This window comes from Vidua chalybeata, chromosome 4 (genome assembly GCF_026979565.1).
Source record: "Vidua chalybeata isolate OUT-0048 chromosome 4, bVidCha1 merged haplotype, whole genome shotgun sequence".
NCBI classification, from domain to species: domain Eukaryota; kingdom Metazoa; phylum Chordata; class Aves; order Passeriformes; family Viduidae; genus Vidua; species Vidua chalybeata.
Genome location: NC_071533.1, coordinates 61,955,280 through 61,968,421, shown reverse-complemented (window position 1 = coordinate 61,968,421; position 13,142 = coordinate 61,955,280). Strand labels below are relative to the sequence as shown.

At 36.6% G+C, this 13,142-nt stretch overlaps 1 protein-coding gene across 1 annotated transcript in view; it reads right to left on the bottom strand.

Annotated features, from left to right (window-relative positions):
- SORCS2 (sortilin related VPS10 domain containing receptor 2) overlaps positions 1–13,142 on the bottom strand; it is a 526,356-nt gene that overhangs the window by 29,836 nt on the left and 483,378 nt on the right. The window contains exons 15-18 of the mRNA XM_053940374.1: positions 4,750–4,870; positions 3,343–3,476; positions 2,643–2,771; positions 723–894 (exon numbers count right to left, since the gene is read on the bottom strand). Coding sequence (XP_053796349.1) covers positions 723–894; positions 2,643–2,771; positions 3,343–3,476; positions 4,750–4,870 — 556 coding nt within the window. The remainder of the gene's footprint in view (positions 1–722; positions 895–2,642; positions 2,772–3,342; positions 3,477–4,749; positions 4,871–13,142) is intronic.

Genomic DNA, 13,142 nt, shown 5'->3' with positions numbered 1-13,142 from the left:
AGTTCTTGAAAACTAGTGGGGTTAGCCAGGATTACAATACTCTGGTAACCTGAGCAGAGCAGTTATAGCTTAATGCTAAAAAACAAGCATGAGAAAACAAACCCATGGCAAACAATTCATCCAAAAGCTACTCACTGCTGCTGGTCAGGGCCTTAGCGAATTGTTTCTCAATAAACAGAAAAAAACCCCATATCTTTGGCAACATAACTAATATATAATAAATATTATATATAATTTATATAATAAATATTATAAATATTATATATATAATATATATAATAAATATTATATATATTATATCAGCTCTTATGCTGAGCTATTTGCTGATTTCTGTAATGCTTTGCCTCATTCCTTTCTGAAAGGCTGATTCTCAAAAACACCTAAACCTGATTATTAAATGTTGTCTCCATTTTTGTTCTTCTCTGATACAGCAGTTGAAATTTTCAGTCCAAAAAGACTTTGGTAATCCAGTTACTCTGATTTTCCAAGAAACCAGTGCCTTTTCTGCTGAGGAGACAAATCCTGTTCTGTGGGTAGAATCTGGAGGTTCACTGAGTTTACTGGCTTATCTTATTCACTTGAAATCAAGTTTCAGTATTTACAAAGCTGTTAATCTTTGTCTCAAGCACAAATTAATCTTCATTCAGCAGCAAAACAGGTAGGAATGAAACTAACTCTAAAATCAGCGATTCAACTTCCATGTAGCCAATGTTTATTACTACCTGCTCTTGTTGGACAATGAAGGTGATGTCTTCCCCAGGCCTAACAGCCAGACTTTCTTCTCTGATGCTGATCTGTAGTCCCTTGGGAGCAATCAGTGGACACATATGGTGTGCTAAGTTCTGCTGCAGGTCTACTCCACCTTCACACACATTAGAAACAACTTTCCTGTACCTGCAAAAACAGTAAACAGTGGGCACAGTGAATTGGAGGTAAGCAAAAGAGTGCCAGCAAAGGCACCAAATGCATGTGTGATTGAGGCTACTGCATTTTTCTTGGGTTCACAAAGATAAGATTGCAAATTATCAAAGCCAACTAACAATGCAAGTACTTTCATTGGGGGTACTTTCATTGCCTTCAGTAGGGGAAACCCACTAAAGAAAGAGGATGTGGAGCGTGGATGAGAATTTCACTTGCAAGCATTGGAAGAGTCTGTGTTTTCCAACTTAGAAACATGTCTGACTAGCCCTCAGGGACCTAGACAGTCTGCTGTCTTCTCTGTCATCCCCTTTTCTAATATCCAAGTCTTCAATGCTCTAGAGATCTGAGTTCAAATCCCAAAGATCAGAAAAAAATTAGACAAAACAGCTTCTACATTAACCCAGAACTAATTGCTTAACTGCTGCTTCCAAATCTGTTTCTTAAAATACTTAAAGCATTTGTTTAATATAACCAAATAAAAGAGTGAAAGGACTCACACTTTTAAAGTGCTAATAATGAAATAGTCGGATGTGTACAGTAATTATTTACAGATCACTTTCACACAGGTATGTTCTTTTTAAACATCTTTACAGAGTTATATTTCATTCTTTTGAATTCCCACCCTGTATATCACAGCTGTCAGCCCCAACCTAAAAGGCAGCATTTTCCTCTGTAAGGTAAATAAACACAGAGACTGTGATTCTATTGCCAGATTGGACAATTCAGCATTTGGTTCTCATCTCCACAACTGACTGTGATGGTGTTATGATAAGCTAGAATAGATGCCAGCTGCAAGTTATTCTCAGCACAGACGTCAGACTACATTGACTACATTGTACTGTATATTCTATGCAGTATTGTTTATAGTTACTAAAGTTTTCCTTTGATTCTGAGTGTCCCATATGGGCAGGAAAAGAATCTATTCTCCATAGAACTCCTTGCCCTTATGGAAGTGAGAAACTTGGAAATTTTGTGAGATGTTGCCGGTTCCTCAGATTAATTCATTGGATCCAAACTGAAAATTACTCTGAACCCAAGAAATGAGCTAAAAGACTATGAATGAACATCCCTATCAGAAATGTAATAATAGATACAAAATATTACCAAAAAAATTAAGATTTTGAAAAGACAGCTCTGCCTCTTCTCAAATGGATTCATTTTTAAACTGCTGTGAACATGCAAAGCAATATTTTTCTTTCATCAGTTAATAGGAAGCTTCTGCTCATGCTCTAAGTCAGAATCAGAACTTTTCCATTTCCCAGTTTTTACAGTTTGCCTTATTTACATTTCATAGAATTACAGACTGGTTTGGGTTGGAAGAGACCTTAAAGATTATCTCTTTCCAACCCCCCTGTCATGGACAGGGACACTGTTCACTAGATCAGGTTTCTCAGAGCCCTATCCAACCTGGCCTTCAACACTTCCAGAGATGAGAAAACCACAGTTTCTCTAGGCAACCTGTGCCAGTGCCTCACCACTCTCACAGCAAAGAATTTTTTTCCTATTATCTAATCCAAACCTTCACTCCTTCAGTTTAAAGCCATTCCCCCTTGTCCTATCAGTACGTGTCCTTGTGTAAAGACCCTCTCCAGCTCTCTTGTAGATTCCATTTAAGTATTTAAATATGAATTTCTTTCAAATCACATTTGAGGCTACTGGTTGAAATATTTTCCTCCTCTCTAGAAGCCTCATCAAGCCCATGAAATGCAAAATCAGCTTACCCAGTGCTGCTGGTGTATGCCTGCCCCAACACACAGTCTTCAGGAGGTGCTTCTGGGTTAAACCAAAAGTCAGCAAAGCATTTGCTCGACTCCAACTTCAGAGGTGCAGAGCGCTCAAACCCATAATCACTGAAAAACAACACCAAATGTGTTACTATTCCCACTTCACTCTGCAATCCTGTTTGGGGTGAATGAGACTAAATTTTTCAAAGTAAATATATTTTTTCAGTGTTATTCTACTAGATGAACATAGAAATTGATGAAGCAAATTCTGTTCTAATTTCAGTGGGAGTTGTGTACACTTGGGGGAAAAACTGATTGCAATTACTTTGTCAGTTCTGAAAATTGGTAAAAAGAGATTTTTTTTTAAGGTTTCCTTTGACACTCAGACCAACCATTTTTTTAAAATTTTTTTTTTTTTTAAGCTTGCCTTTAAAATTAATTCAATGGTCATTTTTCAGGTCTTGATCAATAGAGAAAAACATCAGGATTTGTTCCATCAGGTGAAACAAATACTTAAACATGTCAACATTTTTAAACAAATGCAAATGTAAAAGAAACCTGTAAACCAATAAAAGGTTGCGTATTTGCTTATACATGAATATGTAGGAACAAGGGCAAAAGGAGGAAAATAAACCCATCTCAAACTCTATGTAAATATTTATTAGAAATAAGTCAAAAGGCCCACAGACAGACTCACCATAAGAAATCAGTGTTCACACATTCACAAACTTTGGATGTGAGAGCTGATGTGAAACTTTTCCCTTTAATGCACCATGATGAAATCTTCCTCTTTCGAAAGCTTCTCTGCTGGCCCATGATGCAACGATCACCCTGAACAGCAAAGCACTGGACTTATTGCAACAGAACCTCCACAAACAGACCTTGTGCTGTCCTGAGAAAGGCTGGTCTTACTGCCAAGACTATAACCTTACCAACCCTCTGATCATCAGATATATAGGTATAGAAAGCCTTCATATCCACTGCTGTCCACTAACAGGTCATTACAGAGTTGTAACACAGGCTATATTTCCAGGACACAAATCTGAAGATGCATGTGAAAATGCAAGTGCAATTTATGTTTCATGAGTGCCCAACCTGTGTGCAAAGCTCAGAATGGCCATTTAAAAATTTCATCTGGCTGCAGATATCTGAATTTCTCTATATAATCATATCTCATGTTGGCTGTCCACCTGAAACACCAACCATGTGGACGCAGAATAAACTCTCTCCATAAGCACTCCACTGGTAACTGGACAGCTGCAAGTACTCTGTCAAAGTCATTTTAGAAGTTTCTAATTTTTGAAAGATATTTCAATGTCAATACCCAAAGATACCGTTACTCTATAGGCTCAGATCTGTGTAACATTCTTGGTATACATACAGCAGCCCCAAACAAGAGGTGTAAAATTAGGCATGAGAGCTAGCAAATAAGAGCTGGAGTAACACTGAGTAGCATGCAAAAAATAAACCAACCCTGGTAGAAGAAGCAGAACATAAAAATTAGAATGATTATGAATAAATATGATGTGTTCCATTTAATAAAAAATCCCACCACATATTGGTCTCTTTAATCAGTACATTGTACAGAGAATTTAGCTTCCAAAAAGTTGATGTGGCCAAGCATCATGATTAGCACAGCCTTAGTGCATTACTGCAGAAAGGGTATTGCCCAAAACAACTGGACTCTCTTATGTGATTGGTCCACTGAGATCCTAAATTACTTCTGGAATGGACTTTACTTATGGCAATTTATATATGAGTATGGTATGTGGTCAGGAAGTTGGCAGAACATGACTGCATGTTGAAATTGTTTCAATCAATATTACACACTTCACTTTATGGGACATGCTTCCCAATCCAGCAAGACCACCTATTATTATGGCAGCCCCCAGATATACTTCTGCCTTTTTTGGGACACAGATCACACAACCAAAGGGAACACAAAATCCTCTCTGAGTTTAAACTCCAGTGAAATCAGCATAAGAAGACTAAGCCGGGGGTGTAGCATCCAAATTCAATTTGGAAACATTTTCTCAGCACACAACTCTATAGGAATCTGAAAGCTATGGAAAAGTTTTGTCAGTTAATATAAAACCATGAATACCTGCAGATTTGTGAGTTCCCAAGACTCATAGTCTTCATCAGTGCACTCCCTGGGGAAGGATGGTCTGAAGTCCACCTTCACCAGTTCCCAGTCTGAACGGTAGCTGATATGTCCAAAGACTCTGAACAAAAGACCAAAAGGAAACTTACTGCAAAGAAATACCATACAGCTGAGGTTCAAAATTTCAGTCCTATCTTTTCCTATCCACAGCCATAGTTCTTTGCTAAAAGTTCCCAGGTTAATTTTTTTCTTCCACTTTTACTCCTCTTCTATGAAGAATGAGTCGTGAGGAACCATTTTCAATGGTATGAAGCTTTACAATGAAGTGATATAATGCATATGTTAAAGATTTTTCCCTAGCAAACTATCCAGAAATTTAATAGGGAATAATATTTTCTAATTTGGAATAAAAATTTTTGTCTTGACTATTATCTTGCTATGTGAAACAGACAGAGCTCTGATTTTGACTGGAAGTTCAGATCGGGGAGCAGAATCCCAGATCACAAGAGTCAGTTTCCAGCTCTGCCACTCATTCCTTATGATTTGCAATTTCTTCAGTTGTTTTTGTTGTGGGATTTTGTGTTAATTTCTACAGTCTTCAGATTGTAATGTGCTATTGTTAAACTCACAGCATTATCATGATATTCTATTAATTTCTTAGGAATAAACTACATCTTCACATTGTGCTGGAGAACTCAGAGTCTCTTCTTCATTTCAGATAGTTCAATGCATAACAAAAACCAGCCACAAACTGTACAATTTTTGTGTGGGGGGAGTGGGGGGAAGAAAAAAAAGAAGGAAATCTCATTACTTTAAAAAACAAGCTGCACTTTCAAAGCAGACAACGTTTTTTAACTCAGAATCTTTATTTCCGAAACAGAATGGGTATGTATGACATCCAACAACAAATTAGAAAGGATAAAGACTCTTTTTGGGCAAAAGTAAAATGTATTTGTGGTTTGTATCAGGCTTATGTGACTTACTTGCCAAAGAATTTAAGGTTAATTCTGAAGCCAACAATTTCTGTGCAGTTCATACCGCACAGAGTTCATATTCCAAGCTTTAGTATCATTGTCCAAAGTAATTAATTCCTTTTGTTTTGCCCTCAGCTTTGTCCAAATCCAGGCACAACAGGAACAGTACAGTTTTACTAAAAGCATTCTGCAGTGCCCAGTCATTTCTCTTGTCCTGAATTCCAGGTTCAGATTGGAACTGGAGTAGACCAGAAGTGATTGATTTTCTACAGTACAGAGGCAATATACAAAGCATATTGTATATTATTGTATATAATTCTACCAAAAAGGCTGAAAAATAGTTCACAGAGACTAAAGATGTACAGTGATTTCCCCCTTTCCTTTCTGGTGTCTTTGCTTCCCCTCTACAACAGAGAGATGTAGATATCAATAGGTTATTGCTCACACTGCTCACATTATAATGACTGGACAACCCAGGCTCACAGGAAACCACACCACAAGCACTGCAGTTAATGAAACACAAACATGTGCATTTAGTTTGTATGTCTTACTCTTTTCTTGTAAGGCTCTGAGATTAAAGGACTTGGATGATCTAATTCCTTTCCTTCTAAATGTACTTATGGCTCAGAAGTAGAAGCAATACACACAAACTAAAAAATGTGGCTCAGTCCACTGGCTGTATGTGCACATAGGTGTGTGGTCCCATTTCTCTCATTGAGCCTAAGGGTTTGGTTCTTTTTTCTGGTTCAGCTGGGTCCTGAGAGCTGCTGTCACCATATAATCTTATTCACTGGTAGTTACATACTCAATAAAGTGTCTACTTAGGTGGTCTCTTGCTTTTTCCACAATGCCTGTTTCAATATGACTAGGTTTGCTGACAGACCTAGTGAAGTGTCTTTGTATGCAAAATACCTGCACCTCCTTTCTAAAATCTTTGTTTCTCCATACAAGGTACTAACATAAGGCAGATTTCACCATGTGCTTATGCCACTACCTACCTCAGAGATTGCTGCTCCAGACATCACAAAACTTCACAAATTTACTACATTTCTTTTATTAATTCATTCATAAAAAATACATTCAAGTGCAAGTAGCCAAGTCCTGTTAAAGCTTTACTCCTGCCTCAAGAAAAGTATTTTCAACAGAACAAATGAAATTTTCTCCATTCGTGTTAACTATCTCAGGCAGATTAGTCAAGGAAAGAGGACGAAACGGGATGGTGTTTTGAGTTCAAGGCAGAACAGAATAATGACATTCTCCTGAAAACATAATCTCTGAACTACTATTAATGATCTTTGAAATCTCATAAGGGTGATTCCAAATAACTGTGGCAAGGGAAAAATGTTGCTTATATATATAAATATGCACACACAACCACACATACACATTTATATGTGTATATAGAACCAGAGATATAAAGGAGCAAAACAGAGCTCAGAGAGTTAGAGAATTAATTTTGATATCCACAGAGATATCAAAGAAATTATTGAGCTCTCCACTTCTAAGCACCTTGGAGATAATTAAAATGATAACAAACAGCTACTACAGATTTATCAAAACCAAATCATGTCAAACTAATGCAATTTTCTCCTTTTACAAGGTAACTAGCTTAGTGGATAAAGGAGAGAAAAAAAAAGTAGCATATTTTGACCTTTGTTAAAACTGTTACACATTTCTACCTGACATTGTCTCAATGTAAAAAAGAAAACAGTGCAGATAAAATCACAGTGCAGAGGAATGGAAATACATATTGAATTAGAAGAATTCATTTCCAAAAGGTAGTTGTCAAATAAAGAATATTTTGAGATATGTATCACAAAGATATGATGGGTCCACAGCCAATATTTTCATTAACAATTATAGTCAAATGAGAAAGACAAAAAATTTTGCAGGTAACACATGAGGAAGGGAGTGGACATTGACTGATGGAAGCAATGTTCAGAAATTAATATGATGACATATTCCAAAACCAAGCAGAAAGTACTGGAATTAAAACAAGAATGCAGTGTTGCTGCAAAATAAGAAAGACTAATTCTAAGTTGCATTCAGAACTCAAAAACAGAAGACATGGAGGAAATTACTTTGATAAACTTGGCACTGGTAAAGCCTCTGGAAGAATATTGTGTCTAATTTTGGATTTTATATGCATATTTACAGACCCACTAAAAATGAATTTGAAGAGGGGCAAAATGACTCATAAGCTGCTTAGAAAATGTAACCAATGAAGAATGATTGAAAGAATTGGGTTTTTCGCTGGAATAGATAAAGCTGAGAAGCACAACAAAATGTTTGCCGAGTCTTGTTATAAAGAGCTGTCTTCAAAGAGACCTGGAGGAAGGGCAAGAAAGATGAAGGACAAGGATAAACTTAAAGGATACAGACACATTATTCTCTAATCCCTTCTCCTCAGTACTGGTGAGTTTACATGTGAAGTACAGGGTCCAGTTCTGGGCTCCCCTGTACAAGAGATGCAATGACTGGAGGGAGTCCAACAAAAGGCTGTGAAGGTGATGAAGGGGCTGGAGCAGCTCTCGTAAGAGGAGAGGTTGAGAGAAGTGGGACTGTTCAGCCCAAAGAAGAGAAGGCTCAGGGGAAACTGTCAAAAACTGTCTATAAATACCTGGAGGGAAGATACAAAGAAGATTCTTTGCTAGGATTGGAGCCAGGTCTTCAGCAGTGCCCAGTGTCAGGACCAGAGGCAACAGACTCCAAATGAAACACAGGAAGTCTTCTCTGAACACCAGGAATCAACACTTCTGCTGTGAGGGTGCACAGTTACAGGTGCCCAGAGAGGCTGTGAATCTCCAGCCTTGGAGGTATTCAAAAGCCATCTGGGAATAGCTCTGTGTGATTGGCTCTGGGTGCGTCTGCGTGAGCAAAGGGGTTTGACCAGAGGTCAAAGTTCTGACCTCAATGATTTTATAATTCTAGAATTCTGTATAAGTAATGATTCAAGATGTTGAAGTTGTTTATTCTGCCCCACTAGAGTGAGAAATTAGAAAATATCAGGATTATAGACAGAGGTTAGATAAATATTGCCCACTTCCACACCTTATAATGATAGAAAAACTATAGAAATTACTCTGGAAATTATGCAAAATCTACTAGGATAATATGGCAGCTATGTAAAAACCATACGTGCAAACAGCAAAGTCACTGTTTCAGGGGGTGAACTGTCACATTCTCTTTTGTGGATTTTTAGGAGAAGACTGAAATAATATTTCTGCATGTTAGTCCAGCCTCTTGGGAAAAAAAAAAAAAAAAAAAACCAACAAAAACTCCCAAAAACTCATTTCCATCATTTCCATTATGGCTGTTCTGATTCTACAGACTGAAGACATGTTCTCACAGAGCACAGTAATAACACCAGTGTTCCCAACATTCTCTGGCTTAAACAAAATCCCAAAGATTTAAGAAAGTGTCCCAGTACAGTCACAAACTCCATTAAAAATGCAGACATACAGCTTTGTAATTCATAGGGTAAATTTTCCAAGGAATACAGCATTTTACACACATCCACTTTAGCAAACTCTTTGGAAAAAAAAGTCTTAATGATTATTAATGCTGTTGTTGCAGTAGCATGTGTTGCAGACACCTCACATGAGCACATTTAAATGTACTACTAAAGATCACTAGAATAAAAAAGAAGTATTTTTCAAAGTAACTAAGGCAGGTATTAAGTAGGATTCAATGGATTAGACAAAAATATGAGCTACAATAAAGCAATATATAACAGCAATCACAGTATAATTGCTCAGGTGCAAAATATATAATATATATGATGAATAAAATCATATGAATGAAAAAAATTGGAATGGTGCAGCAAGTGTAACTGATGACTAGAAGTTATTTATCAAGATTATAGCAATTTATAAGCTACTCAAACCTTCTTCTTGATTAACTATATTTCATTAGAAAGCCATCAAATCAATTCTGTTGAAACTATAAAAGATTATGCTGTGATAAATAATTTTTGGAAGAAATTCCAATTACCTTGGAAATTAATTTAATTTTATTTGCAAGAATTTAGGATCCATAATTTTAACTTCAGTGTTTCAGTTGCCATAACAACTTTGTACATTTGTTCCTAGTTCATTTATGAGCACATAATTTTTTAATTTGATTGCATCATTTGATAGATAAGACAGTTTAATGCAGTTTTTAAGCTAACTCATTTAAACTATTTGCTGGAGGATTGCTGGTTATTTCTGTTCCTGATAAAGCTCATAATCAGGCAGAGTTAATTTACCAGAAATTATATGCAATGATAATCTTTTCCAGTAAATTCTGTTCAATAGACAAGACCTTTTCAATAGAGACTCCTTGTTTAGGTGAGCAGTAGTAGCTGTGTCATCTCCTGCCTGTGTGTTTTGCTTTACTCATGAATACCTGAGAACACTCAAAGACCTCAGAGTGGCGGGAGTGATCCTGCAGGATTTCCCCACCAAGGTCACAAAGGTCACATGGGGAATTTATTGAGATGTTTAATGTAGCAACTAAAACTGTGCAAGTTTCACAGTTGTACTGAGGACAAGTGATGACAATTTTGTGATGCACAGTCACTTTTGTTTGAAATCAGAAGCCTCTTTCATTCTAGACTCACTGCCTTAATCTCCAAGTGCTGCACTGGCTTTTGCTCTGCTCTATATGAGTTTGCCATCAACTGTGATGTTCAGAACAGGACACTGTAGCAGTGTGTCTGCACAGTGATGAGCTACCCTGTTGGCATACTCTGCTAAATTCATATGCCACTTGGGGGTGGCCTCTAATTTTTTTTGAAAGTGACTTCAAAAGTATAGAGCTACTGACAGTAAAAGCTAGGATTTGAATCAGGGTCTGCTGAGGGCCCCACATACAGGTGATATGGGCAATCCCAAGGGCTCTCTCTTGGATAATATGTCTAAATTCCTCTGGAGAGCACCTAAACAAAGCTGTCCAAGCATGTACTCGAAATTCTTTACAGATCTAAACCTCAGTAGCTACCAGTGAGTATATGATGAAGTTGGGAAAGGAAACCACACTATGAGAGATGCTAGTTAATTGTTTTAACAATTCTTTCTGTCTCCTTTTAAATGGAAGCAGTCACACAGCTTTGTAAAAAAATTATATTTATACCTTGTTCCATATATGAGGTCTCCTTTACAGCAGTAAATCATATGAGAAGGAAATAGAATGATCAGTGAACTTATTGTTTTGTATATTTTTTAACTCTCATGTTTTGTATATTTTTTAACTCTCAGACCTCTCTACTAATAACACAATTGCAATTTCAGATTAAATATTCAATCTACCTTACAGTTCACTAGATATCAAAGACCATTTACATTAAAAAACCATCGTGTTTCTCAGTGATCTTCTACATAAAAGGATTAGTTAGAAGTCTCTTGTCAATTCATGGTGAGTTCAAAGACCTGAGTCCTTTGCTCCACATAGACCTTTACTACAAATGATGACAATATCCATGAAAAAGCAAATAAATGTGACAATCTTCTTTTTTGTTCTGCCTGTTGTGGTTCATATTATTACGGTGTCTTTGAACATAGAGCAAGACATGCCAAATCTCTGTAGAAATGACCTAGCTGAGGAGTAAAGTGATGAGATGGTGGCATGGAAGGATGTACTTTAGTATAGCCACTGCCAACAGGTAGTGCTCTCCTTAACTCACAGGAATAACATTATTAATGGAAGACTTTCCAAAGGGATATGGGTTGGCAGAGACAGCCATGAATATGTCCTACAGTGATATTTAAAGCCTACTATTTTCAAAAGAGAAAATGACAAGTGAATCTTTATTAGATGAGCTTTCTTTCCAACAGTTGTCTTTGCCTCCATTATACCACTGTAAAATCAACAAAAACCTAGATAAGCCAGAGGGTTCCTTCTGGTAAAATGGATGAAAGTAATGTGAGATTCAAGCTGCAGTCTGTTACACATCAAGATTATAATTCAGCATATTTTTCTAATTCTCCAAAAGAACATAGCAGAGGTCACATTTTAGTGGCCTTCCTAAATTGCAGCTACAGAAATGATGAATGCTTCCATGTGCAAAAGCAGACACCTGCCTACATAAAGCAACTGCACATAAAAAGTGCTTGTGTATACAGGAGATCATGTGCAAATATGCTGAGACATTCATGATTTAAATGGCTTAAACTACAAACACATGCATATACTTAATACACTAAAGAGAAGAGTAGGGTTTCTTGGTTGGGCTTTTTTTTTTTTTTTTTTTTTTTTTTTTCTGCCAAAGTGAAAAATGAAGGGAGGAAACAATTTAGTTGAAATTGAACCAAAATATGTTTTTTCATTGTTTCCTGCTCCCATAAGCTAATAATTGCCATTCATTCTTTAATGCCAAAACATCTTGGTTTTAGCTCTTTGGGGGAAAAAGAACAGAAATGAATGCTTAGTTTCTCAGAAGTGCTCGGGAGAAGCAGAATGAGGGTGTTTCCACTTCATCCAGGAGTTCAGTGGCTCCATGATATTTGTGAATTACAATTTGTTGAATTACATCCAACATTTTTCCCCATCTATTTGATAAATTCCTGTCCAAGAAAAACCTTTTAACATGTATGCTGTTTGGAAAAAAATGCAGATTTAGTGCCTAGCCTAATGTCTTATGCAGAAGTAAATACAAGGTGGACAGTGAACAAAATTGTTTAAAGAGAAACATATGACGCTGTAGAGGATAGCTTTTACATAATTTGACTCTCTGTTTTCATCTTACTTAAAGATCAAATTAATTTGGGAAACTTGCAAAATTTTATTATTCCTTAGCTAATACTCTCTTTCCTACTCATATATTTAAAAAACAAGTCTCATAATAATTAGAAATTCTTAATTCAGACTTCACCTAGTAGAGTTAGAGTTAATAGATTACAGTCATCTAAATTGTGCTTCCTTCATTTTGAGAGCAAAATATAGTTCAACGCCCCAGCCAAAAGTAAATAAAGTGTTAAAAAAATTTAGTTGTTGTCTAAGTTTGTAATGGTTATTTATTTGAAATAGAAACTAAAAGGGAAGCATAGTTAGAGGATTAAAGCTTCAGGCATTCTCTTTGACAAGGGCTTAAAATTACACAAAGCCTATTCTGAATGAAAAAGTCACATCACCCTTTTCTGTCCTCTCCTCCTGTAAATAGGGACAAGGTGATAACAGATTCTTACAGAACACGGATTCCTAATTTTCAGTTCCTCTTACTCAAATATATTAACAGATCTGTCCTAAAAAATGTATTAAATATGGGTTTTAAAGTGACACTGAAAGCATCCTGTTCCTGTGCTTCTGACTACAATATGAAACTGTAAGGAAAGAAATTTAATAAACAAACTTTGCCCACTAAACCTCTTTTGAGCAGAGGAAGAGACCAGGGCAGTACCAGGTCTTGACTCCAAAGTCACAAGTTGGTGGTGACACTGC